This window comes from Drosophila willistoni, assembly GCF_018902025.1.
Source record: "Drosophila willistoni isolate 14030-0811.24 chromosome XL unlocalized genomic scaffold, UCI_dwil_1.1 Seg141, whole genome shotgun sequence".
In the NCBI taxonomy this organism is placed as follows: Eukaryota; Metazoa; Arthropoda; class Insecta; order Diptera; family Drosophilidae; genus Drosophila; species Drosophila willistoni.
The window spans coordinates 5,269,274-5,296,216 of NW_025814052.1; the positions used below are offsets into that span (position 1 = coordinate 5,269,274).

At 38.0% G+C, this 26,943-nt stretch overlaps 5 protein-coding genes across 7 annotated transcripts; 2 read left to right on the forward strand and 3 right to left on the reverse strand.

Moving 5' to 3' along the window:
* Positions 1-1,167: 1,167 nt before the first annotated feature.
* Positions 1,168-9,272, forward strand: LOC6648265 (extracellular signal-regulated kinase 7; the record flags this gene model as incomplete). Its single annotated transcript, XM_023179075.2, has 8 exons — positions 1,168-1,565; positions 1,642-1,876; positions 3,911-4,130; positions 4,198-4,388; positions 4,451-4,657; positions 4,722-4,877; positions 4,947-5,558; positions 6,869-9,272. Coding segments are annotated over exons 3-8 (3,654 nt in total), but the record flags the coding sequence as incomplete, so codon positions are not given.
* Positions 9,273-10,394: 1,122 nt separating this feature from the next.
* Positions 10,395-12,656, reverse strand: LOC6648266 (synembryn). The gene is made up of 3 exons (XM_002071449.4): positions 12,460-12,656; positions 10,696-12,317; positions 10,395-10,622 (listed from the first exon to the last, which is right to left on the reverse strand). The coding sequence occupies exons 1-2, from the start codon at positions 12,538-12,540 to the stop codon at positions 10,698-10,700; spliced, it is 1,701 nt and encodes a 566-aa protein (XP_002071485.1). The 5' UTR covers positions 12,541-12,656; the 3' UTR covers positions 10,395-10,622; positions 10,696-10,697.
* Positions 12,657-13,041: 385 nt separating this feature from the next.
* Positions 13,042-18,401, reverse strand: LOC6648267 (kelch-like protein 5). Of its 2 annotated transcripts, XM_002071450.4 has the most exons (7): positions 18,201-18,401; positions 17,408-18,112; positions 15,164-16,207; positions 14,891-15,098; positions 14,649-14,771; positions 14,351-14,587; positions 13,042-13,231 (listed from the first exon to the last, which is right to left on the reverse strand). In XM_002071450.4, the coding sequence occupies exons 2-7, from the start codon at positions 17,665-17,667 to the stop codon at positions 13,145-13,147; spliced, it is 1,959 nt and encodes a 652-aa protein (XP_002071486.1). In that variant the 5' UTR covers positions 17,668-18,112; positions 18,201-18,401; the 3' UTR covers positions 13,042-13,144. The 2 variants fall into 2 exon arrangements, with proteins under 2 accessions (XP_002071486.1, XP_046867171.1); XM_047011215.1 differs by lacking the exon at positions 13,042-13,231 and having other exon boundaries at positions 13,439-14,587.
* A 947-nt stretch (positions 18,402-19,348) lies between these two features.
* LOC6648268 (dual specificity mitogen-activated protein kinase kinase dSOR1) lies at positions 19,349-22,030 on the reverse strand. 2 transcript variants are annotated; one of them, XM_023179123.2, is made up of 4 exons: positions 21,668-22,030; positions 20,367-20,997; positions 19,946-20,275; positions 19,349-19,867 (listed from the first exon to the last, which is right to left on the reverse strand). In XM_023179123.2, the coding sequence occupies exons 1-4, from the start codon at positions 21,775-21,777 to the stop codon at positions 19,754-19,756; spliced, it is 1,185 nt and encodes a 394-aa protein (XP_023034891.1). In that variant the 5' UTR covers positions 21,778-22,030; the 3' UTR covers positions 19,349-19,753. The 2 variants fall into 2 exon arrangements, with proteins under 2 accessions (XP_023034891.1, XP_002071487.1); XM_002071451.4 differs by having other exon boundaries at positions 20,367-21,006; positions 21,668-22,029.
* Positions 22,031-22,569: 539 nt separating this feature from the next.
* On the forward strand, positions 22,570-24,446 carry LOC6648269. Its single transcript, XM_002071452.4, has 2 exons — positions 22,570-22,825; positions 22,892-24,446. The coding sequence occupies exons 1-2, from the start codon at positions 22,659-22,661 to the stop codon at positions 24,114-24,116; spliced, it is 1,392 nt and encodes a 463-aa protein (XP_002071488.1). The 5' UTR covers positions 22,570-22,658; the 3' UTR covers positions 24,117-24,446.
* The last annotated feature ends 2,497 nt before the right edge of the window (positions 24,447-26,943 follow it).

Here is a 26,943-nt window from a genome sequence, read left to right on the forward strand (position 1 = left end):
TAGTTGTTAACTATATACCTAATATAAATATAATGTTTGGTTTGCCTTAATTGCACCATAATGCAAGAAATAACAGCTGATATTTTTCTAATTATGATTTTTTAAGATATTCAAAAGAAGTATCGACTTAAATGCTGGAAACTAATGTCATAGAAATCTTTTTATATATAGGTTTGCCTTTATATATATACATATGTACTTCTAAATAAAGGGTAATTTATCTATGTATTTTGTACATAACCTTCCACAATTGTCTGATAGTTAAAGAGAGATTCGAAAACAATGTACAATGTAGTTTTGATGCTTCAAATGAACCGAACTTTTATTTGATACGATGAAGCTGATGGAAAGTATCAATTGACTAGTGTTACAACCAACTAATTAGAATGTGTTGTTTTTTTTTTAGTTAACTAAACTGTTCTAAAACAAAATTGCTTCGGCTGACTCCTGCCTTGAATTTCTTTTGGTCACCATGGTCACTGTATTAACAAGACTGTCTTTGTAGCCTTGGCAACATCGCCATCGACTCCTCCTGTCTCGCTTATTCTTATATTGCTTCTATTCCTGTTACTCATCATCCATATGCTATTCTTGAAAATAATAATAAAAAAAACACAAAAAGGAATGGAATTATGTATTCGTATCAATCGGTTAGGTTGCTATGCGCTATGGATACCAATTATTTAAACCTCATGTTTGTTATTGAATGCATTTATTGATAGCAACCTTTATAACTCTAGAAACGTATCAATTTATTTCTTAGCTTAGATATCATATTCAAATAGTATTAGTATTAACAAGATGCGAAAAACACTTGCCTCGTGCGTTTAATTATTAAATTTAACATCAAATGATAACTAACATTGTCGATATGTGTCCAGGATAAATCATGACATTGTCAATGAATCGATATTTGAAATCGAAACGAAAAACCAAAAAATGCTCAATCATAGTAAACTGTGTATTATATTTTGTGATCTCGGCATATTGAGCATGTGCCTTAGTTTCAGTTATAGTCTGGAACTTTTCTACTGAACACACAAAACCGATTTGAAAATAAATAAAAAAAAAACAACACAAACACTTTTTGTATATACCAAAAAAGGAAAAAAATAATATATATTAAAATATATATATAAATATAATAATTTTCTTTTGAATTTGTTGGTTTTCAAAAAATTACAAAAAAAAAAAATAATAAAACGCGACCGCCGAGCAGCAATAGACTAACGGGTAATATACCAAATAGACACAGGAATATATATTTTTTAAAAGGTGAAATCCCCCTCGCGCCGTAAAAAAAAACAATCTTGGTCACGAAACTGCAAATTTTTAAAAGTCGCGACGCGGTTAAAAGAACTCAAATTCCGAGCCACTTTGGAACTTGCGAGAGAAAGCCAGGAAGTCTGAAAGAGAGAAAGAGAAGACCAAGAGCTGAAATTTTAATTTGTTCTATCCTAAAATCTGTATAATTTCCTTGATTGCTGGCCTCTGGATTAAACCTTGGCGTATATAAAAGGAGGACCAGCAGCATATAGTTCTATATAGAACATACTATAACAGAGGTATGTAAGCCAGAAAATAAACAAACCGTGTTCGATTCATTAATGAAGTACGATCCATCGATTGGATTTATTGCAGTTTGCGAGTTTTTAGTTTTTTTTTGTGTCCGTCTTCGGATTCCAATTGCGTTTTGTCTTTTACTTGTGAAAAAATTACCAGTTTAACGCGTTCATCAATTATTCATCAAGCAATCAACACGAAAACTTTCTGAATGCCAAAGCCAAAGGACCAACAACAACAATAACAAGCTGACATTGTGAAAAGCAGCTAATTCATTTGGTTCCAGCCATTAAATATATATATATATATTCGGGTAAGTTAAAGACTATATAAGAACTAAATGGGGGTAAAATATTTAAATAAATTTGGCTCACAAAGGGCAGAAGTTTGGGATAATCCTTTTATCAAAGTGTAGAAAATATCCCATTCAAAGCATCCTTAGGAAGGACTTTTGGAAGTGTTATGTTATAACTACATTTTTGGTGTCCATCTTTTGATTGATCGAAAGCTTCGTTGAATTAAAAGGAATGTTTTAATATTCGTTAATCCTTATAATGAATAATGAATCCTTATAACAATAATAGGTCGTGGTGTCCATGTGGCGCATTTATCTGTAAGTTGTATCTTTATGGATCTTACATATTTTTATATTTCGTCTATATACAAGTTACTACTGTGAAATACGTGGCCTTAAAGTTAAAGCCCTTCGAACCCTAAGAAATTAAATCTTACTGCAGAATGTACTAGAGGAACTCTAATAAATTTCTATATAATCGACATCAAAGACAGAAATTTATAAAAGGATTTTAGTAGAAGGAATGCGTTTTTCATAAATTGTTTACTTTCACACCTTTCTTTGTCACCATAGAGTGAATTTCCTTCCCACTAATAGCAATATGTTCTGAAATCCCACTTGCAGATGCCTATAGTTGGCCAAGAACTTTTGGCATCATTGAAAAATTTCTAAAATACAAATGAAATCTAAATGAAAATTTCTGAGAGAAAACTCCAGAGCAATTGCCTTCTTTTAAGTCAAACCTGTATAGAAATAGTAGATTAAAAAGAAGGCATTCTCATTAAAAGCAATTTTTCGCATTGAAAGATTACAAGACAGCAATAAAAAATCGAGCGATTCTTAAAAAAAACAAGCTGCAAAGACTATAAATGGTCATAATTTAAAGATTTCATATGATTTTCTTGTCACAAACTTCGCCTGTCTGTTTATTTAGTTGCAATTCTCAAGTAGTTTTAAAGATATGATATGACCACTACAATTTTGGATTCGGCCAACTTTGGTGATTATAGAACTTAATATTTATTGAATTAGCTTTATAGATGAAAAAATCCGATAGCCGGCTTCTCATTGCAACCAAGTTCTTATTTTTACAGGGTATACAAATACTTTTTCCTTCCCAACTTCGGTGTGCACATTTTGGGGTACTTTAAAAAGCCTCTTCACCCTGCGAACCACACAACAAGAAGGTTGTGCAGTTTTCTAAAGTTATATATGTATGTAAATATATATATATATATATTGAATCAAATGTTTTGTGCCAAAAATTTGTTAGACAAATTCATTTACTTTAATTTACCTCATTTTCTCGATGTCATGTCAAAATTGTATGGCCCAAAGGCCGCCAGGAGCCCCGCGGTCCACATATATCACGTCACATATCATATCATATATGTCATGTGGGTGTTGTGTGTGTGTGTGTGTGTGTGTGTGTCTGTGTGATTGTGTGTTTGTTTTGCGGGGTTGCCCTAGGCACTTGAGGCAATTCCGGATAGTCCCATTCACATCATCTGGCCCAGAAGTCACACAATTGGAATGCGCTGTGCGCTGTGACTTTCGCTTTTTATTTTCATTCTTTTAGCCCCGATCGATCTAACAATAATTTAGTTTCAATCAAATTTGTTTCACGACTATTTATTCGATTGCTTTTAGTTTTTCTTTCCACCCTCACCCCCCGGCCAAAACACTTGAATGCCTGGCATATTTGGGCATATATGTATGTAGTATACACACATATGTTTGTATGTATGACATAGAAAACCAAAAACAACACGCGAACCTCCTTTCGGATGCTCTCGAATTTGAGCACCAAAAAAGAAAAAGGACCCCCAAGACTACTTGGAACGTGGCACAATACACATTAGCTTTGTGGCAATTTCAGTTCAGGCGCATAATTTCACACTTACTGTCCTTTGCCTTTGTCCCGTAGTAAGTGCTCAGTGAGAAGCGGAAGATAGTTTTCCTCCTCAAGATGTTGTCAAATCTCAGAAGAAAATCCCAAGATTGGATCATTTCAAATTAACTTTTCAATGATAAAAAACATTTTCATTTCAGAATTGAAAGCGAAAGACTCTAAAAGATAAGATATCATCAGAGTAAGTCGAAGGGGTAGAGGAGGAGCAGTGAGGAGAGAAGCTCTAGGATAAGTAGTGCATCTGCACAACAAGACAGATAAAAGACATCGACCACGATGGCTTCATTAGCGCCAAATGCCCATGATCGACGTATCCATGAGTTGGACGAAAATGTTGAAGAACTGTTTGATGTGAGAAAGGTAAGTGTGACAGGTGATGGTGATGCATCCCCCCTTAGATATGGAGTAATCATTTCATCTCTGATAGCGTTTGGGCAAAGGAGCCTATGGCATTGTGTGGAAGGCAGTTGATAAACGTCAAAAGGAGACAGTTGCACTTAAGAAAATCTTTGATGCATTCCGTGATGAAACCGATGCCCAACGTACATATCGTGAGGTTATCTTTTTACGTGCTTTCCGCCATCATCCAAATATCATACGCATGTTGGATATTTATAAGTATGTCACATGGGAATTTGTTTTGAAAATCGAAATATTTTATTAATTGTTATAAATTTTAGGGCTGGCAACAATTTGGATTTTTATTTAGTGTTTGAGTTTATGGAAAGCGATTTGCATAATGTGATTAAAAAGGGTGATGTACTTAAGGATATACACAAACGTTTCGTTATGTATCAATTGATTAATGCCATCAAATATATGCATTCGGGAAATGTTATACACAGAGATTTGAAGCCAAGTAATATATTGATTGATACAAAATGCAGGTAAATTAGTTCTCCTACCCACCCGCCGACCCTCCCCTCTTAAATATCCATCTGTTTCTTTTAGACTTAAAGTTGCTGATTTTGGATTGGCTCGTACGCTCTCCACCACCAAGCGTGGGGTCGACTATGAGAAAGATGATATGGAAAATGAGGTCATGTTGACAGATTATGTGGCCACACGTTGGTATCGTGCACCAGAAATTCTAGTTGCCAGTCGCAAGTAAGTATCAGACGGAGGGGAGAGGGGCAGAGATTTGAAAGGTTTCCTTTAATTTTGTACTTCCGGTAGATACACAAAAGGCATTGATATGTGGAGCTTGGGCTGCATATTGGGCGAAATGATACGACAGAAGCCACTTTTTCAGGGCACCAGCACTGTAAATCAAATTGAGAAAATTGTTAACGCATTGCCCGATGTTACGCCCCAGGATATTGAATCGATGGGTGCCACTTTCGGTTCGGCATTGCTTAGTAAAAAAATTGTACGCGATCGACGATATTCGCTGGAGGAGATGTTACGCAATTGCTGTGATGATGCCATGTCATTGGTTAAATCTTTACTTATACTCGATCCAGATTCACGTATGACAGCCAAAGCGGCGATAGTCCATCCGTATGTAAATCGTTTTCGCACTGCCTCAGCTGATATGGAACTGCGAGCGGATGTTGTTCCACCACTTCAGGATGATATACGCTATAGTGTGAATGAATATCGTTCAAATCTTTATGATATGATATTGATGGAATCTCGAAATTCACGTACCAGTATTAGTGCTCGTCCCAATCAAACGGCATCTGGCGATGGTGGTGGTGGAACAGGCGGTGGTGGTGGAGTTGGTAGTGGAAGTGGAGGCCATAATGCTGCGGCTGCAGCTGCCGGGCGTTCAGTATCACGGATCAGGTGAGATTTTCCTTATTTATATAAGATTTTTTATCATGATGGGGGTTAATGAGGATGGCTTAGGTTTTGGGGATCGAAGTAGAGTGTGTTTTGGTGCAAGGAAGTCTAGCTGCTCACTCGGTTTTTTCAGATATCGTCGTCCGTCATAGCATAAGCGTTCAACGTCATCTACAGCCACAATGACGAAGACATCCAATTTAAAGTTACATCAACAACAACCAGTCATCTGGAAAGATTCACTTCATCATCATCAACAGCAACAACAACACCAACAACTACAAGAGCTACAATTATCAAAGCAACATAAAAATCAACCCAAATCTCAGCATTTACATTCGACAATGAAACAATCATTAAAAAAATAACATCTAATGATTATACAGTTAATAATACTATAACAATATATGTAATCTATGCAATTTATAGAATATTTGTAAACTAACAAAGATATAAGCATACATACTTACACATCAATCGAGCCGACTGATATAGGGCTAGATCTAATGTAAAAGTTTCCCAATTTTGAATGTGTAAAAATGATTAACATACCACGATAATTGTAGCAATTCGCCTTGTTTGAGACCAAAGTTATCCGATTTTGATTCAATTTATAGCAGGATTATATCTATCACCAAGTTTTTGAAGGCGAAATGGCATAATAAACTTAACAAATCTCTGTCCGTCTGTATAAGCCCCTAGATCTTGGGGACTATAAAAGCTATAGCTATCAAATTTGGTATGTAGACTTCTAAAATGGTTACGCAGATGAAGTGTATTTCAAATTTGGCCACGCCCCCTATTCCCTATTCTCACGCAAACCTTGTCCGCTGAGGGTATCAAAAGAGCGCCATTGACCGCTAGGTGCTGCTAAAGTGCCCACAAAGAGTTAGTGAGATGAAGGAATTAAATATAAATATATAAATTTAGCTTAAAATAGTAACTAGTTTCACTTGGTGCATGGTATACAAAAGTCGCCGAGACGACTTCATTTATATTATAATAAATTATGAACAATTAAAGTATATTATAAACAATGTTTGCTCTGTAAATGTAACTTATCCTTAAAAAAGGAATATTGTACGACTTGCCTTTATTGTAAATCCAGGACAGCGAATACCTTTAGTCCAGCTTAGGATTAGATTTATTTCTATGTCAAGCGTGTAGAATTAAGAAATAATTTCTTCAAAGACTGACCGATGCGCATCCCTTGCCACCAATTCCAAATGCCTCCTCATCTTTACCTTCCGCTGAACTACTTATATGTACATACATCCTCATCCAACAATCTTCAATCGTCTCCCATCTCCTAGAACCGGCGACCGGCCGACTATTCCATCAGATGGCAATGCACTTGGAGTAAATACAATTCATCGCAATTACACACAAACCTGGTCGGAACACAACCAGCATCATCATCATAATCAGCATAATCATCGCCGCCATCATCATCATCGTCACCATCGTCAACAAGTGCATGTCGGATCCCCGGTAGATCCACCGAGCAATTCTCAATCTGGCGAGGTGACACCAACACCAGGACCATCATCATTACAAGGACCGCAAAGACCGCCACCACCACAAGCGGCTCACCATCGTTCGGCCAGTCAGGCACCGCCTGGAGCTCGTGATAATAGCCATGTGGCTTTACGCCGCGAACTGGCCGCTGTGGTGGCCACAGCACCGCGTACCAGCAATGGGAATAGCTTGTGGCAGCAAGCAACATTGAATAACCATACTCAACATAGCCGCAATCATAGTAATGGTCATAGTAATGGTCATAGTAATGGTCATAGTAATGGTCATAGTAATGGTCATAGTAATGGTCATAGTAATGGTCATAGTAATGGTCATAGTAATGGTCATAGTAATGGTCATAGTAATGGTCATAGTAATGGTCATACTCATGGACATGGACATGGACATGGTCATGGTCATGGTCAAGGTCATATTCAGGGACATGGTCATGGTCATACCCATACAACACATCATGCTCATGGTCATGGTCATCATGGTAATCAACAGCAAATGGCAACACAGAATTCTACGACGTGGCAGCCAACAACAACAACGATTTTGCCATGGCCGGAACATCCGATATCAAATTCGAATCCGCCTCCAGTGGAACAGCAGCATGACCAGCATGACATGGCCATACGACTGAGATCGCGTTCGCTACGCAAGACTTCCCAGGATAAAGCAAAATTAAAGCCCAAACTTCATCCACTACCCGAGAGCCAGCATTCTGAATCCGAACCGAAGTCAACCTCACTGCAACAGCATGTTGAACATATGCTGGCAGTTCACACGGATAAGAAAAAAGAAGCCAGAAAAGCTGTCAAAAAGGAAGAGGAGCGTTCTTACGAGCAAAAGGTCAATGATTTGGAGGCCTCCCTAAAGGCTCTGCAGCTGCAGCAACAGAAGAAAAAGATCGATTTGCAGAAATCGAGACACCAGAAAAAGGAACATTGTGACCAACATAAGGAGCGTAACGAACGTATCGAATCCGAGTCCCATCCATTGCCAACGGAGTCAAAGCCAAAAGAATCTAAGAAAATACGAGTGGTGGTCACACCAAAGGTGGCTAAAGCAAAAGATTGTCCATCCCAATCGAAACCGCAGCAGCAACAGTCGCAGCCGCAGCCGCTGCAGCTGCCGGCGGGTGATGGGGGAAGTGGAGAATGCTTCTACACACCTATGGGCACACAGCGTCAAAGGAGCAGCAACAGCAGCAACATAACCATTGGCACAGCCTCCGCCACAGCCAATGCAGCTGCGGCCGCTGCCTATTGCTATAGAACCCGTATACTTTATCTGGAGGCTGAGATGGCCAAATGTAAGCGGCAATTGGTTAACTATGTGGAGGATAATAAGGAGCTTCTTAGTCAACCTCCCCTACGCTATCATATCAAGCAATTGCAAGCAGAGCAGGACGAGGACGTGGAGGATGAGGACGAAGATGGTTGTGGATGTCCCATAGACCCTGAAAATCCATTAGCTTTACATAATACACAAGCCAAATCGCCGCAAAATGATTCCGGTGTAGAAGTCGAACAGAGCGGTGTCGGTGTCAATGTCAATGGCGGAAGTGGAGCCGGTGCCGGAGCCGGAGGTGACCCCAGTTCAAGTCAATCAAATTATAAGACCCTAAAGATGCAACAGCATAAACAAAAGCAATTGCAAGTCAAAGAGTTTCTAACACGTGACGATGTCAATGCCTACGAGCTACGCCCATACAAGACTAAAGTCTATCATGATTTTGCTGATCATCAGAGGCAGCACCACCACCAGCAGCATCATCAGCAGGAACGGCACCAACATCATCAGGAACGGCAGCAACATCATCAGGAACGGCAGCAACATCATCAGGAACGGCAGCAACATCATCAGGAACGGCAGCAGCAGAAACAATTGCACCGGGAACAACGAGAGAAACTAGAATTGGGATCATTTGAAACGCATCAGCATCATCGCCAGAAACGTCACCTTAATCAATATAGCAAAGATTTAACCTATGAATGCCAACATTTCGTCACTTTGGGGGCTACAAAACCGGGTGAATCTCATAAGCAGCTGCAGGTTCATGATATGGCAACAGACTTACGCCACTGTCAACGTCAACGATATCATCATCATGATCATGATGATCATCATCATCATCAACAACAACAACAACAGCAGCATCATTATCAACTTCAGCAACAACAACAACATCATCATCAATCACGTCAGCAACATCAACAACAACAGCAGCAGCAGCATCGTATGCGTCCTGAGGATATACAGGAAGCTCAATTCTTTTAACCAATTTTTCGAATGAAAGTGTTAGATATTTTAAAATCGTTTCTGTTGCCACAAATATCCATAGATATATCTAACCTAATCTTAATCTTACTTATCAACCAGCCAACCAAAAAAAAAAATGCAAAAACCAAATGAAATTTCGAACAAGTGTCTAATTGACAGGGCAAAATCAAAAGGGATTATCAATCAATTCAATCAATCAAGCAATCAAGAAGAAGTTTACCATAACGACATGAATATAATCAATTTGCTATATCTGAATGGAACAAATTTTTGGATTAATTTTTGGCAGTTTTTGGTTTTCCAAAATATGTTGTAAATTTTCATTTCAATTGTTATATATTCGTAATAATATATAATATTCAATACGTCAACATTCAGAAAGTAATTTAAAGATTTTGCATTTATTTCCGAACATATAACGATCAAATTTGAGAACCTTCTATATCCCAAGCATATCCAGTGAAGCATCCGATGTTTTTCGTATTATCCGAGTGTTTGGAAAACGATAATTCGCTTATAAGCCAGGTTCTAGACATTTAAAAATTTTCTTGCGACCTGAAATATGCTGCCAACATTGATTCTTGAAATCCTTTAAAATTTGTTATCAAATTTCGTATTAGATCTACGTAAGTATTTATTAAGCTTATGTTATAAGATATACATACAATTAAGATTACGATTTCATCATCAACTATTGCAAATTGAACACAATAAAGCTCTATTTAGATTTGGATTTGTTTACCAGGATGTACATATGTACTTACATACATATGTATGTAGGTATGTTTGTATCTATATTAAAGATCAGATTATCTCACTCTATTTATCAAATTCTCTATAGTTTCCTTTTATAAGAGTGGAAAGTGTGTATGTGATTAATGACTGTTCTCCCTTACAATTAGACCTAGACACATAATTTTGGCTTCAGCTTTTTTTTCTCAAGAACAAATTAAATAAATTGTATCAAGTACCAAATGTACTTGATTAGTGATTTGTTTTTTTTTAACTTAATTATTAAATTACAAGCACTTATTTTTTTTACAAAAATGTTATGTCAAATTTGTCTATTTGTATTTAAATTATTATTATTTTAGAAATAATTTAATTAGTTTGTTTTAAATTACATTTTCAAATACCCTTGGGACACTACTTTGTGAGGATTTCATTTGGGTCGTGTCCTTGGAATTGGGAGATCCCATTTGATTCTCTCCCAATTTCTCTCTGTCCAATTAAATTAACTTCTTAGTGAGGAAAGAGACACTAGAAAAAATGGAAGTTTAAATTTATTAAATGCAAAGCCCGTTAAAGACAAATTATTAATTTCATTGCTTACCTTTAAGTTTTACGCTTTTGCTCGAGCTGTTGCTGCGGCAGTTCCTCCTGCAGCTGCAATATATGCTCCAATGGCTGCGGCTTACCATCCTTGTCTATTAATGCAGGCTGAACAATACCTCCTTGACGCAGTTGCTCAATAAGATTGACTAATTGCAATGCCTCGTACTCCTTCTGCTCCTCAGAAAGGTCATCCAAAGGATTGTGCTTGAGCTTGGGCTCCACACAGCCCAGCACGGGATTAATGCCCTGCTGTTGCTGCTTGTATTCCTCGGTGTCGCTATCTTCGCTATCCGATGAGTAATCAGCACCCTCGACACGCCTGCAGTCCAGTATGCCACGCTTGGCAAACAGACCAGCTGCATTGCCATAGCCTGTGTATTTGATCATTCGACCGACATCCTCTTTGCACAGCACAAACAACAATTCGGCGGAAAGATCACGCAGGATCATGGCTGGCAGGGTGAGGAAACGGCACAGATGATTGCGCAGTTCCTGGCCAACCTCGGGCCTTTGGCTGACATCGCGCAACGGTGGCAGTATCTCTAGCCGCAAATAGTGCCGCATTACCCGATCACTGCGTGCACATTTGATAAGGACAGTGAGCACAGGAGAGAGCAATTCATGACTGCTGGCCTCAGTCTCCTGTTGGGCCAATGTCTGACGCAGATAATGTAATAGTACGGCTAGACAACGTACATTTCGCTTTTCAAAACAGAGGGCGCAACATTTGCCTGGCTTCGCGGAAGCCTCTTGGCCCTGCTGCTGCTGCTGCCCATCCACGTTGCTACACTTGAGGGTGAGTTCGGTGAGACAGCTGCTTGAAATGTTGGTCAGGAGGTTAATCGCATGCGTGACCACAGAGCGTTCTTTTTCCGTGGCCAATTGACCAAAACGAAGCAGCAGCTCCCGCAAAACTCCCGTGAGGTGTAAACTTTGGATTTCATGTTCATTGGGACTCTTATCCGGCGCACTTGTCACATTGAACATAACTTTGAGCAACTCACAAATGATGGATAGTTGTTCCTCGGTGCAACTGGGCTCCGACAGTTTGTCGTCCAACCATTTGGTCATATAAGTAAGTCCATTGAGATCTATTTGAAGACGTGTGCGAGCTGCAGGTTCCAAAGCTGTGAGCAAGAACAGCAGTTTCATGTCATAGTATTCCAGAGCACTCGGATGACGCATGGAGGAGGCCACACGCTTTAGAATGGCATCCAGGCAATGCAGGCGTAAACACTGCCGACGACAATCGGCCGATTGATAGACTAGATTGCACAGACATTTCAGAGCCTCAGATATAATCTCCCACTGGGCGTCCGTTGGCTGGGATTCCGGCACCTTCGTCTCCGCCTCTTGTTCGGTTAGATTGTCGGGCGTGGCTGGCAATTTTAGAGAGCTGCCGGCATCAATGCGGGCCAGCCTTAGTAGGCTATTCACCTCCTGCTCTATATAGTTTGTCTGCAAACTGAACTCATCTCTTGTGAGTATTCGTACCGTATTCAGGCATTGGGTATGTAAACGCGATAGCTCCGCATCGTCCAATATGGCAAAAATGGCTAGCCACAGGTCATGCCATTGGTTGTCGGTATGAAAACTATCAAAGACCAATAGATCTGCATACTGAAAAAAGGGTAATCACACATTTATTTTCTGTTTATAGATAATAATAATATACATATGTATGTATACACAGGAATATATGTATGTACATACATATGTACATATGTAAAAGAAAATCTGCAGTGTGCAAACAAATGGATACCTTTGTGTTAAAATCGCTCAGTATGCCCGGAATGTGGGCTACCTCCTTGCTCTCCAAACGTTTTAAGTGCTCCGCATCCATGCTGCTACTTGCGGCTGGTATGTTGATGCCTACCCTCTAATTGGATTCCCTTTTTTTTCGTTACTAATTCCAATAACAAGAGAGAACGCAAGAAATTAGCGACTAGGAGAGCAGAGTTACTCCCAACATGTTATCGATAACAGTAGCCCACGACAGTTTTGTAGCCAATTTCCACAGGGCAACATTTAACAGGGGATATATTTTTTAACGAAATTATAAAAATAAAATCCAAAATCTGAATGAGTTATTGAGTAATGTCTTAAAATAGAAACATTTGCTCGAATGATAATACAATTAAAAAGATATTCTCCCCTATCCAGTCATTAGTGATTATAGATAGGAAAGTCTTGATATCAAATATAAAACAAAGAAAAATTGGTAATTGGTTTATATACACATTGCAGAAAGTAATATATTTTCATTAAAAAAATACAATTTTTGTGTAGTTTTTGTTTTGTCGGTTTTTTTTTTTTTTGTATAAAAAAATATTTGTATATTTATATGTATATATATTTGTAAATCTAAAATAAAACGCAATAATTGCAATTATTTGCTTAATTTATAGTTTTTCTTATCTTGATCCTCATCCTCATCTTCTTTTGCTCTACATATTATAGTAGTCGACAAATTCGACGGATCTAGGAAGCCTATAGCAGACTCGATCCAATCTAACTGGTTTCCACTTCTTTTTCTACAAAATGTGCGGATAACACAAAACAAAATAGAAGGAAATCAATTGGATAGGGACAAAAGGAAGAAATACAGAGAAAAAATAATAATAATAAACAATTAGCGATAAATGCAAAGGTCTCACATACAATATAAGGAAAATATAATAATCGTGTGTAAATTAGTTCATAATTTACAAAAAAAAAAAGGAAAGTGCAAAACAAATACATTAAAATAGGAAAAAAATACGGAAATTTCATTTCGTTCCTTAACCAAATTACTCTATCTAAAAACTATTTATTATTTTTAAAAAAATTTGTTTATATTATGTGAACTTTGGTCGCTTCGCTTACACACACCTACATATGAACATATATATGTAGGTGTAAAATTTAAGATCTTTTAAGGAACATAAAATTAAACTCCAAAATGAAAATACTTTTTGAAAAATGATTGGATTTGAATTCATTACTTGAATTAGATTCGAACAAAAGGTTAGCAAATCTCAAGTTAATCTTGTTGATATTGATCAATTGAAGTTGTTTGTTGTGCATTTTCCTTTTTGGTTTTTTCATTGTTTTTGAAATACTTAATCGTGAACATACACATACAAACACATTAAGGATAACTTTCATTTGTATTTCATAATCAACTGCCACCAAAGAGCATGCGTTTGAATGTGTGAGTGAAATGTATACGTGGTGACATGGAATGATAAAATGGAATGATGAGATTACCATACATCCAAGCATAATTAATATCAAGTTCTATGATAGAAAATTCAAGTTCAAGCCTCGGATCAGATCATGCAATATTTAAATAATTGACTGCATCCAAATGAGATTATTGTTTCCGGAAGTGTGGGAAGGAGGTTTTGTTGAGGTGGGATATTATGGGAACTGAAATGCGTGTTAATATATATAAAAGTATATGATTCACTTATGAAGGTATGCAAAAAATCAAGGAACAGAGACTTGAGCGAGCGAGCGAGCGAGGCGAGGCGGCTGGCCGTTAGCGTCAACATCAATAACTACTACAACAATCTATATATATATGTATATATGTATGTACATACATATATAAATATGGAATTCGTTAAAACGATAAAGGATAAAAAACGACAAAATAAAGGAAACTAAACTGTAGCACTAGGCGGTGGCTGTTGAGCTGCTGGCGGTATAATATTCGGTATGGCCACAACACAGGCGCCAGCCCGTGGAAAGCCCATGGATGCCAATTCGTTCCAGGCATTGCGAACAGGATCATATTCCTCGACATGCTTAATAGCATGGTTACCATCATAGCCACCGACAACAATAAGGCGATCTCCAAGCAGAGCACAACCAATGGCATCTCTGCCCAAAGCCAGTGAGCAAATCTGCCAATGAAATACGTTTACATCTGCTTAAATATCTGTGGGGTTTCTATGTTTCACTTACCAGTGTCCAGTTATCGGTTGCTGGGTCATAGCGTTCGACAGTTTCAGTGCGGCAGACCATGGGATTACTGGCTGGACAATCATGTCCGCCCAAGGCATAAAGGAAACCATTCGCCACAGTCACCTGGTCGGTAGTAAATGCAAATTCAAATATAAGGATCGATCAAAAGTAAATTATATGACAGGGACAAAATAAAGCACTTAGCATATAATTCTTAATCCACTCTTTTTGCAAGAACTTACGGCCACGCCTCCACGTCGCCGATTCATAGGTGCCAATAGGCTCCATTTGTTGGTATGAGGGTCATAGCATTCAATAGAACGATGACAAACCGAACCATCACGTCCTCCCACCGCATACAGTCGTCCACCTAACACAGCCACACCAGCAGTTGAACGCATCGATGACATGGGCGCCACATAGCTCCATGTACGTGCAATGGGATCCCAGCTGCAATAAACAGTTCAAATAACCATTTTCATTGATTTTTTTTTTCGGAATTTGCCATTTCTTACCGTTCTACTGTGTTTAAATAGCTCCAACCATCATGACCGCCTACCGCATAGAGCGGACCCTCCAATACAGCCACCCCGAGGCCGTGCCGTGGCGTTGCCATGGGATTTAGTGGGGCCCAGGCCATCGTATTTAAATCCAGACTTTCCACCGTATTTAAAGTTTTTAGGCCATCACGCCCTCCAACCAATATCAGTTTGTCCTCCATAACAGCTGCGCCAAATTGAAGTCGACGACTGGTCATATGTTTCCATGGCGTCCACTTGTCCAACCGAGGGCAGTAGCTTTCTATGCTGATGGGGCCCTTGTGCGCATCCATGCCACCGACAGCCAGCAAACGTCCAACCGTAGACTTACGTGGCGTTGTCCGCTCTGTGGCTATGCGGGATCGCCTCTCGGGCATCAAATGCCATTTGAATGCCTCCATGACCAGCTGTTGGCATTCATTGGCATTGCACACATTCTCCACATGATCCATTATAAATGCTGGCTGCAGCAAAGGCAGTCGGACAAGTGCCAATAGCTCTGGTATATGCTGCTCCCGATTAGCGCCATCGTGACGCACCCATGACATAAGACTATGGAAGACATCCTGCTCGGATGGCACATTGAGATCATCGCTGCATAACAGTTTACCCAACTGATCGGCATTTAGTTGAAAGAATTCTTGATTTTGGCACACCTGCATGAAATATTGACAGGTATAGGCCTGGGCCAATCGTAGCAATGTGGTGCAGCTTTGTTGCTCGGCAAAGAAAGCGAATCCCAGACAATTGGAAGGATGCAATTGACGTGCCAGGAAATTGCAACATGCCGTCACCACGGAATTCAATTGTAAAAGGCAGGCAGTGGCCAGTAGTGTCTCTACGGTGTCTTCCCGGAGTTCAATGAACCCGGTATAACAATATTGCACCAGTAAATGCAAAGCATCGCCATGCACCTCACCCAGAGTGACCTCTTGCTCTTTGGTTTCTCGTAGGGATCCCGTAAACATGGCGGAAAAGTAGGCACTTGAGGCTGATAGTACCAGACGATGTGCGGGCACGCTAAACGAAAGAAACAAAAAAAAAATGATATCCAAAAACAATAATTAATAATCAAAGCGCTCTAACCTAAACAGAGTTGCCGAACTTTGTATACCCTTATAACTAATCCATTTACTCAGTACATCAATATAAACTAAAAAAGACTTGAAAATGCCATGGGAAGGGTATCGAGCATTGATACAATTAATCTTTTTCAAACAAATTGCACTTGACGTCAACATTTAATTTTTGTAGTTAAAGCAAAAACGTAAATAAATAAATATGTATGTATGATACAGAGAAGGCCAATATAAAAAAACATCAATATGTTAATGATTTATACAAATCTCGTAAATAAAAGAAGTCCATTGTGATATAAAAATAAATTGGCAAGACAATGCAGAGAAATCATTCAATCCAAAAGGACTAATATAAGTATTTTGGGTACATATATGTATAAAAATTATATCTTTAATAGAAAAGACTATCTATAAACAATTCAATATTAACATAAGTACTTTGCAACTGACTGCTTAGTGTTTGTTATGATCTATTCGATCATATAGATAAGACAAATATCTTTGCTGTTGATCTAAAACTTCCTTAATCGTGTCTATATATTATATATCGTTCGATCTGGTATGAATCGCTGTAGCTAGCTTTGGCCGCATTGCAAGACCAAAAGCCAAGATGCCATTAATCATTTTCTGTATGGTAGTAGAATTGGATTCAATTATCTCTCAAAAGAAAATGTGAACTTCAATCAATCTTCGACTGATCTTTAATGCCTCAAACGTACATATACATATGTACATATGTCCATTGTAAAACAAAATGAAAATGCGGAACTATAGTGATCAATTCTCTTGCGATGTTGCTTTTTCTTTCTCTTCTCTATTACTATTTGTTGGATCAGTAGTTCAGCGAGGCCAAACCCCTTCCCACCAACCTTTTTCCCACACTCTGTTCTCAGACGCAATTAACGTTGCTGTTGGAAATTGCGTTGGGGACAGAACGAACCGCCACACAGAACAGAACAAAGAACTCAAATTAAATGAAATGAAGGACAGAAGCAGCTCACACACAGTGAGTGTGTGTGTGTTGAGTGTGTTGTATGGTGTAAGGGGGGCTAGTGTTGATGGTGAGGAAAAGTGTTGGTGGAAAGCTGCAGTGTACACATTTCCTTTGTTTTGCCAAATTCAACTGGAACTCACAACTCACCGCTTGCCATCGATGCCAGCTATGAGTACCACATCGCACAATTGCTGACTATCCACATACAGTTGCATGCGTTTTAATATATTATCGGCATGATCCCGACAGCGAAAGAACTCATCCTGGCTGCCAGCTGAATTCAAGCTCCCGAGACTATAATCACGGGATAAGGATTCCAGTGTATTCTCGGCTAGCATTGAGATATGTCCTGATGTCGATGCGGTGGAGTCACGACTTGGACTGTCTTTTTGATTGACTGCTGACATTATAATTTGTTGTTGCTAATGTTGTTGTTGTTGTTAGATTATACGATGAAACGGTGATGCAGGTTAAATGATGGAGACAGGGAGTGAGAGAGATCAGATCCTGCTCCAGCTGTCACTTGGGGTACGTCTGCATTGGAGCTCTGCCTTTAACCGACTGTGGTAAGCTGTTGCTTTGCTTTGCAGTTGTTGTTGCTGCTGCTGCTGCTGTTGTTGTCGTTGCTTTGTTGCAGCTCCAAACAAAGAATTTCTTGCTTGCTTCAATTTCCTGTTGCAGTGTGTATGCGTGCCAATATCTGTGTGTCTCTGTGTATGTGTGTTATGTTCTCTCTCTTCGTGATGGTGCACTCACTCTCTCTCTCTCTCTGTCTACTTCTCTATTTATCTGTGAGAATTACCTTTGTATCTGGCGTATGAACATAATTGCAATTGCGTGTTGAATGTGAACCTGTGTATAGAAAATATTGAAAACATTTGGCATACAAGTTTCACTGATTAAAATTTGTGTGCATTTAAATATTCGCAATCATTCTTACAAACTCAAATGTCAGTTAATCTCTGCCGTTAAAAAAACCATAACAATACGCTTGTATACAAAAGTAAAGTCGATAACAATAACAGCATTGCCATTTAACTGGCTTCTGTTTCATATTGATGCAATTGCATTTAGAATTTCTTTTGCCCGTTGCCGTTTATTCAAAACTTTAAATAAAAGCCTTTTTAGTGACAAACAAATCGTTGACATTTATGAATAAAAAGTAAACACATACATAAACATATGCAATATGTACATATAGTTGTAGCACTTTCAGTCGATAACATTGCACTGACTGTGATAATCGAATACCCTGTATTTCCACTGTGGTTAAATTGGGTATGCCGATTGACACATCTACACGCGTATGCTAAAGCGTTATAGCCTGATCACAAAAACCTTTCAGATATGAATTTTATTCTTAATTGCCATAATTATATGTACATATTCTTATAGCCGTTAATTATCTTAACCTTCAGAAAGGCACAAGACAGAAGCTTATAACAATATTTAACGTATGAAAATTAATTTAACAAATTTACCCAAAAATCTAAATGTATGTGGAAACGTTTTACACTGGCAAAGGCAGGCTTGATCCATAGGTGCGCTGAAGTGCTCCTACATTGAGAGTAAAGGAGATAGCATGTATTTCCGGTTGGAAAAAATATAAATAAATGCAAAACACTTTACATTTATATTGCATTTTAATTAAGAAAATTTACAAAAAACTAATCTCAAAAAATATCTGTAGCACCATAAGGGAACTATATCCCTAATGGGACACAAGAACTACGAGGAAGAAAAGCGATTGTTTGAAAATTTGCACAAAATGTTTCACGGTTAATTTTAATTTAGAAAGGCTGAAATTTTTTTTTACATTTTCACAAATTTTCAAATTTGTACGCAGGTGACAAGAATCCAACTCGAATGCAGTTTGCTTTCCTAATTGTTTTTTCATTTTATGTCAATCCTCATTTCTTTTATTCATTAAACTTAAATGCTTCTTTATAACAATTGATTTGAATGAATGAAAAGGTGTTGATAATCTTTCATCGTATTGGCATAATTTATTACTTCTCTATTTGTAAAAATCAAACAATCCTCAAAGCCCCAATGTTTGATATATTTCACAATAAGCACAAGAAATTATATGACTTCAATATCTTTATTTTCCGTTTTCGTATTTTCTCTCTCTTGTTTTTTTTTTCTTCAGATGTGTACTTATATAGATATATATACATATACACGTTTTGTATTTTTTCTCGCTTCCTTTGTGAAGGAGGCCAACTGTGAAGTTTACTTAGCCTTTTCTTATTTAAGAAATAAAAGAAAAAATCGCTAGCGAAACACTCACACAGATAGTTAAATAGAGTCAGGAAAATAGGGAGATTATTTGTATAAATATCTGGGGGTTATTGGGGTGGGCGGGCCAGGGGGGATCCAGTAGATACAACAAGTACATGACTACATACAAATAAATAACTCGCATATATAGACATATATATAAATATACGCATGCTGTTTGTAGGAAGATGGAATAAAGGAATGCTGAAATTAGTTGGGCGATGTATTGCGCTTTGGCGTCGATGGCGGCAAATCCATTGTCTTGCAGACCCAACCTGATATATCTACTTCCTCTAGCTCCGCTTTTCGTATCCAGCGATGACTCTGAACCAAACACAACAACAAAAAACAATTGGATTTTATTTATAGATGTGCAAGTTTTTGAAGAAAATGCGTATTTACCAGAAGGGTCTTGAGATCGGCCCGTTCATCGGGCTGCTTTTTGAGGCAGATGTCTACAAAGTCCTTAAACTCATCGGAAAATATTTTATGTTCCAATTTAGGTGGCGGTTCATTAACAATATAATCAAGCAGTTCAAATATGGCCATCACTTTTGGCTCCAATACAGTTTGATTCCCATCACCATCAGAGTTCTCAGCGAAAATGGCCTCCATGGTTACAGTATCTGGTGGTGGTATTGGATACATGCCGATGGCCATTTCAACTAAGGATAGGCCCAACGACCAAATGTCCGACTGTACTGAATAGTGAGTACCTTGTAATCGTTCCGGCTGAACGAAGAGAAAGTAAAATAGAAAAGAGAAGAAAAGATAAAGTTGTTAGCATTATCAAGTAGTTTCTTCGTCATTCTGACAAACTTACCGACATGTAACTGCGTGTGCCCACGAAGGAGTTGGCCATCGAGTCAATCAATTGACCCGATACACCAAAATCACAGATTTTTATCTCTCCGCTGCTATTGACGAGTATATTACTTGGCTTCACATCCCTATGAATAATAGCATGCTTGTCTCGTAAATAGCTCAATCCTTTGAGTACCGCCAAAGTGATGCGACCCAATATGGATTCGGGTATGCGGCCAGCTCGTTTCAATATGAGATCTAGTGAGCCGCCATCCATATATTCCATGCATATGCTTATCTCTCCATCGCTGTAAAAGGCCCCATAGAAGCCAACTATATGCGGGAAATTGCACTCATGGAGCACTTTAAGTTCACGAAGGATTTGCTTCTTAATTGCCGGTTTCACCTCAAGATGAATCAGTTTTCGTGCCATTATGAGATGTGTGTGCGTATGACGGACTTTCATTACGACTCCGCCATTTCCAGAGCCAAGTTCGCCCAATTTCTCCAAATCTTCATCTGACAGTTCACCGATCTTTTCCTTTTGACTGAGAAACACTTTGATCCGTTTCCGTTCCGTGTCGTCCATGTCTAGGCCCTCGAGAGTTTCCGTTAAGGCATCGATGCTCGTCTTTGGCTTGCCCAGCAAACTATGTGTTCTTTAATTTAACTTTTTAATGTATTTTTGCAGAAACAAAACAAAAAACGTTGCAGAACAACAATAAAAGGATAACGATGATGATGATGATGATGATGGGAATAGGAGTTGGGAGAGGCATGAAAGAAGGGTGCAAAGATAAATATGGATAATAGGTGCGTCGTAGTAAACCCCCAAATAAACCCTATGAAGAAAGTATCTAGATAGATAGATATCAGAGAAAAAACCCATACAATATGGATATATATTCAATATCTATATTTCGGATGTCATTGCTTGGCAGTTTAAATGTTTATTTCCAATAAAACTGGCAAAGTGCCTCTTACTTTGATAAGATTAATTATAGGCCGACTAATAAATGATTGCGCAAAGTTTGAACAAGTTTAAAAGCAATTTCTGTTAATTAAAAAAATTTGGCCATAACTTTAGCGAAAAGGGCTACCATCTGGAAAATTGAATATACTCTTTATTTAATAATGGGAAATAAAACGATTAACGGTGACATAATTTAGCAATTGGCTTATTGAGTATATTTTGGGCAATAATGGGTATTTGGCTAGTCGAGCGCACACTTTGTTTTTTTTTTTTTTGTGGAGAAAAGCAAAAAAAAACTTTGTTTCTAATCTAAAGCAAAAAGTATAGAAATAAAAAACAATATTTACTCTGTTCCCGATGGAGTTTTGAATGGTGGTGTTGGTGCCACTTGGGCTGCCGCAACAGTTGAATCCGTATTAACCGGCGGCAGTACCAGGTTCAGCTTGTTTTTCGACATTTTGCTCTTAAATGAAGGAAAACAACAACAACAACTGCGGCTATACCAGGTAGGGCGGTGGCGGCGGGGGATTGGGGAAACCAGAAGCAATAACTATGCAAGTATCAGCTTCTGTAACAGGTGCCAAAGTGCCGGTGCAACGCGTACGTTTTCGTTTGTTGTTTAAATCAATTCCAATAAAAAAATGTATTTATTTTTCCTTAAACCACTGAAATCGGTGTTACCGGATCAAAACCTTCCTTGTATTCCAACATTAAAATCGATGAAACAAAAAATGATGTTAATCGATAACCACTGCATTAAGACGCATTCCGCTAAAACACACTGCGATTATTTAGCGGTTTCCTCCAAGGTAATGACAAATAGTCATCACTGTTAGCAAAAATTCAATTTAATTAATTTGAACATTTCCAAGACGTTTATATTAAGTGAAAATTTAAATACAATACAATGTACTTTGTTAGTACATACATTAGTGCAAAACTAAGATATTTCTATTCTTAAATGTTGTTCCTATCCTCTACTAATAACCAGGTTGAGGTTCTTTCCCTCAAATGTGTTGTCAGCTGATTTTTGTTTATGTTAGTGATGATTGATGGGCAACTAAACAAATGAGAAACAAAATTATCGGTAATGGGTAGAGTAACAGATATAAATTGGATTCGGATTAGAGTTTGCACTTACGCACTTAAAAAAAAGAAACGTAAATTAGTCTTGTCTTCCCTTAATGGTCGCTAAATAGTTTACCGTTCTAAAATAATCGATGTCGGCTGCATTAAAACATCGATGATGTGCCATCTCCAGCAATAGTATTTTGTTTCTAAACTAACCCAACAACGGATGAAGAACGTGTGCCTGCCGGTAAAAATCCGAAGGTGATAATGAAGGAGCATTTTCGGAAAAGGCAAGAGCGCTATGAATTTAAGCCTGCGGGGAGCGAAGCTTCTGAGGAGCTCATCAATGTGTCGAATCAGAACGGTGATTCACTAGCTAAGCTGGCGTATAATTTGTACAGATTGTCAAAGGACGATCACATTGTTATTGATCGGTAGGTAAACTTTTCGAGTTTCATAGAGGCATTTTTTAATAATAATTTATCAAATAATTTTTATAGAAAGCGGAATGAGGTGATCCGTACAGATGCTGTCACCAATCAAATGACAATCTATCGCTGTCGTGATCCCATTAGCATGGGCATGCGCCAGCCTGAGATGGAGAGCAAACACAATCCTGTTCCTAAAGTGGGACGTCCACAGAAACGGCCCAGCACGACGCAAACTATTTCACAAACAAACGGATCCGCCAAACTAGTCAAATTGGAGGAGGATACGGAACCTAGTGGCGCAAAAGATGTCGATTCCCTAGTTCGAACTCGATCTGGACGTTTGGTGCGTCCGTCAATGCCCCAACCAAGTCTTATATCCGTGGCATCTGCACCAGAGCCGAGTTCTGCACAGATGCTGGAAGCGTTGGTCTCCGAATTGCGGGATACGGATTATCGAGTACCAGTTTCCGCGGCGCTGAAAAAACAATCAGTTCCTGTCAAGAAAGATATTGCCACCCCTCCGCCTGCACGATCGGTTCCTGTGGATGCAATCTGTCCGGGATGTAACAAAATTTTTCTGGGTCGTCGCATGCAAAGACATTTTGTAAAGTTTCCCGATCACATGCCACGCTCTCAGGAGCCACAGCAGCAGGTGTTTTCCAATCCACCCGTAGCTCAGCCTTCCTTATTTGGTCTCTTAACCGCTCAATTGCAACGTCATTCTCATTTAAGCGAAGAGCAACGGGCTGACCTTTTTCTACACGAACTCACTGATTTTGTGGAACAACTTCAATTAAGAAGTACACGCCTGATTCGCAACACGTCCGGTCTGCATTTCGTAAACGCACGAATTTCCAGGGTCCTTGGCATACCCGAGGGTCAATACGCTCTGGACATGTCGGCCATGGAATCACCACAGGCACCCACGCCGGAACCGGAGCAATTGCAGCTATTACAGAACGGACAAGGGACACATGGCAATCAAAATCTTGTAGATTACACAGGACTGAGCATGTCTTTGGATGACACGTTAACAGATGAGGCAGCACAACGTTTAAATCTATCGGTAGGTGGCAAACTCTTGCCTCCATCCGAGGAGAGTCTGCTACGCAATGTCGGGGATCTAATGCAGCCGCCAGTGCCAGTGGTAATGGCCGCTCCACCCACAGTGGTGGGCAATGGCTACGATCATGCTAGCGATAATGCCGTTGAAGCCTTAAGTATGAAAGAGACGCCAAATAACGGCGCAATCTTGGATCTCAATGTGGAGTTTTTCCAATTCAATCAAAATTAATTGCACAAAGGTGAATTAAACAAAAACAGGGCTCAAAAAACACTTCCTATTTGAGCTTGCTTAAAAAATGAATTTTACTTGAATTGAATATAGGAATTATTTTAACAATTTTATATCTATTTCGAAATGGTCATTGAGTTTACAGCTCTAAGAATGACTTCAATATGGAACAAACTGAATATAAATTATGAATTTTTTTACACATAAGCATGTACATATCTAGATGAATTTTTGAATTTTGTAGAACAAATATAAAAACGCTACGTCTGAGGGACTCGTAAAACATGAGCTCCATTCAACGTTTCGTCAAAGACTTTTATGAAAACTTTATTCTGATTAATTGTTATTAATGTGTGGTGAATTGAAGCGAGGCTTATATGAAAAAAATGAATGAGGCTTGATTATGTTAACTTTAGGCCTATGAAACAGAAGCCGCAAGACTTTATCGATCTCATTAACCGATCTCCATGATCTTAAACATGAATAGAAAATAATCTAGATCAATCGATTCCATACTGTAAAGTAGCTGACCTAATTGTTCGCTAAACATGTAAGTATATTGGCCAAGATCTCCAGCAACTAAGCCCAATGCACGATTAGCCAATGTTCATTTATTTTTAATTTTATTTTAAAAATTCTGAAAATTCTTAAAATTTATTAACTTTGCATATATGTAAGTTTGCCAAATTCTAACCGATAGCCAAAAGTGATATTTCATTCTAGCTCTTTTAAATTTAATTTTGAATTGGAATGCAAATCACAGTTAATTGTCAAGTTATCTTTTCGAGCAAGACAAAAAAGCTAAAGAACAGCAAAATATTCCAATAAACATAAATTTCATGAAACTCTAATTCAGTTAACTTTTTGAGTGTTAAAAAACTTCATGTCTTTATTTTTAAGTTGGAATAATATTTATCAAGCTGCATTATAATTCTAGAGGAAAATTTTTGCTATAGGCCCCGCGCTGGCTTAATTCGGCACTGATTGAGCCACCAATTACCAATTCTCGAGACTCTTGAATTTTTTTCTTGAATGATTCAGTCATACAATTAAATTTGCTTATTCGTACAAATACTTCAAGTACTGTAAATTTTCAGAATACAATTATTTGGTTACACAGATTTATTCATTATAAGTAAAAACAAAATCATTATTACTTACCCTTAAAACAATAAATTTGATTTATTGGCATTAGCTTGCACATTTGACTGATCTAGTTAAGACTTTATGTTTTTCTCTCTAATTTTTTTGCCATTGCACACATCTTCCCAGGCCACAAAGAAGACTCACCGCAGTCAAATGCAGTTTCGTCATAAATGCAAATTTTGTTTGTAGACGGAAGTTGTCGACTGTGGAACAACTTTTGAGAAGTGTTGGCTGCCTTTTCCCGTCTTTTGTTTTTGGTGGGGGCACAAGATGTGCCTTACGATGGGCGTGAGGTGCATACAAACATAAGCAGGCATATGTAGATCCATAATGTAGATGCGTATCTGGCAGAAGTTGCACCTACCACTTACTACATCATCATCATCATCATCATCATCATCATCATCATCATCATCATCGTGTTGTCGTAGTCATCACCCTCATATATTCCCATTATATTGGTGTTTGCTTTTTGCCATGGTAAATGACAGTTACCAAATTTAAGATTGATTGGTCTCAAAATAGCAACCGAAAAAAAGTGAAAAACACACACACACACGCACAGAGGGCACACACAAAAAGAGAAAGATAGAAAGACAAAAAGAAAAAAGTAAGCAAATGCCTTGAAAAAATATTTGAAATTCATTTCGCGCCGCCACTTTGGCAGCCGTGCGCATTTCGATGACAGCATTTAATGGTTATTATGTAAACCTTTTTTTTCCAATTTCTTTTTGTTGTTGTTTCCAAAGTGTCTTCACTGAGTTGATCATGGTGGACACACAAAGACACACAACAAAGGTCAACCACAACTACATGCATATATTTTGAGTTCCGGCCAAACCCTAAAAAAGTGGAATCAATGAATTTTATATGTATTTTTTTTCCCAAATATCCATTGAGCCCTCTTGACTGGCCATCTTAAAGCGTAACAAAATAAGCCCATTAACCAATACCACACAACAACAACAAGCACCAAAGCCATCATCATCGTCACCTGTTGCAGTATCGGTTTTATATAAACCATCAATTAAATGGCTCAAACCAATAAACGATTTCATATATATATATATTTTATAGATGATTCTTTATCTTTAAATTGACTAATATGTATTTATTATTGGCGAAATGTGATTTTTAAAGGAATGCTATTTTAATCATAGTATTTCGAGTTTTAAAATGAAGATTGATAATTTGAAAAAGTATTGAGCTGATTAGGTAAATTCTGGACCTAAGTCTGATAAATAGTTCCTCGTTTTGTTTTGAATATAAATGGAAGGGACTTATCCCTCCATTGATTTAAGTAAATATTTTTGTTAGAATTTCCTTTGTTTATTAAGTTTGTGTACATATTCTAGAAAAATTAGAGCAAGAGCTAGGACAAATTAAGGATCTGGAGCCGCTGACTATGATTTTGGGATCTAACCACCTCATTTAATGTAAGTACATTCATATATGTATGTACATAAAAAAATGATATATAGTTCTTGTTATTTTACTGACGTGATCAATCAATTAATAGTTTACAACCTTCGTTAGGGGCAGAGCTTAGGTTGTTGTTTTTTTTTTTCTTTGAGAGATTTTCTAATAGTTTTCATTTAAACAGTTGAAATTAAAGTCAAGTTTTCCATTAATATGTGTAATTTAAATTGTTTCTTTAATTGTCAAAATTTACGACTTTTAA

Excerpts from the sequence above, each read along its gene's own strand:
- LOC6648266 (XM_002071449.4), bottom strand. The coding sequence starts at position 12,540 with ATGGATGCGGAGCACTTAAAACGTTTGGAGAGCAAGGAGGTAGCCCAC. Across the intron at positions 12,318-12,459 it reads TGAGCGATTTTAACACAAAG|TATGCAGATCTATTGGTCTT; the intron begins GTATCCATTTGT and ends CCCTTTTTTCAG.
- LOC6648267 (XM_002071450.4), bottom strand. The coding sequence starts at position 17,667 with ATGTCAGCAGTCAATCAAAAAGACAGTCCAAGTCGTGACTCCACCGCA. Across the intron at positions 16,208-17,407 it reads GCTGGCATCGATGGCAAGCG|CGTGCCCGCACATCGTCTGG; the intron begins GTGAGTTGTGAG and ends TCTTTCGTTTAG. Across the intron at positions 13,232-14,350 it reads AGCCACCGCCTAGTGCTACA|AAAAAGAAGTGGAAACCAGT; the intron begins GTTTAGTTTCCT and ends CACATTTTGTAG.
- LOC6648268 (XM_002071451.4), bottom strand. The coding sequence starts at position 21,777 with ATGTCGAAAAACAAGCTGAACCTGGTACTGCCGCCGGTTAATACGGAT. Across the intron at positions 20,276-20,366 it reads GCACACGCAGTTACATGTCG|CCGGAACGATTACAAGGTAC; the intron begins GTAAGTTTGTCA and ends CTCTTCGTTCAG. Across the intron at positions 19,868-19,945 it reads CCGATCTCAAGACCCTTCTG|AGTCATCGCTGGATACGAAA; the intron begins GTAAATACGCAT and ends TGTTTGGTTCAG.
- LOC6648269 (XM_002071452.4), top strand. The coding sequence starts at position 22,659 with ATGAAGGAGCATTTTCGGAAAAGGCAAGAGCGCTATGAATTTAAGCCT. Across the intron at positions 22,826-22,891 it reads GATCACATTGTTATTGATCG|AAAGCGGAATGAGGTGATCC; the intron begins GTAGGTAAACTT and ends TAATTTTTATAG.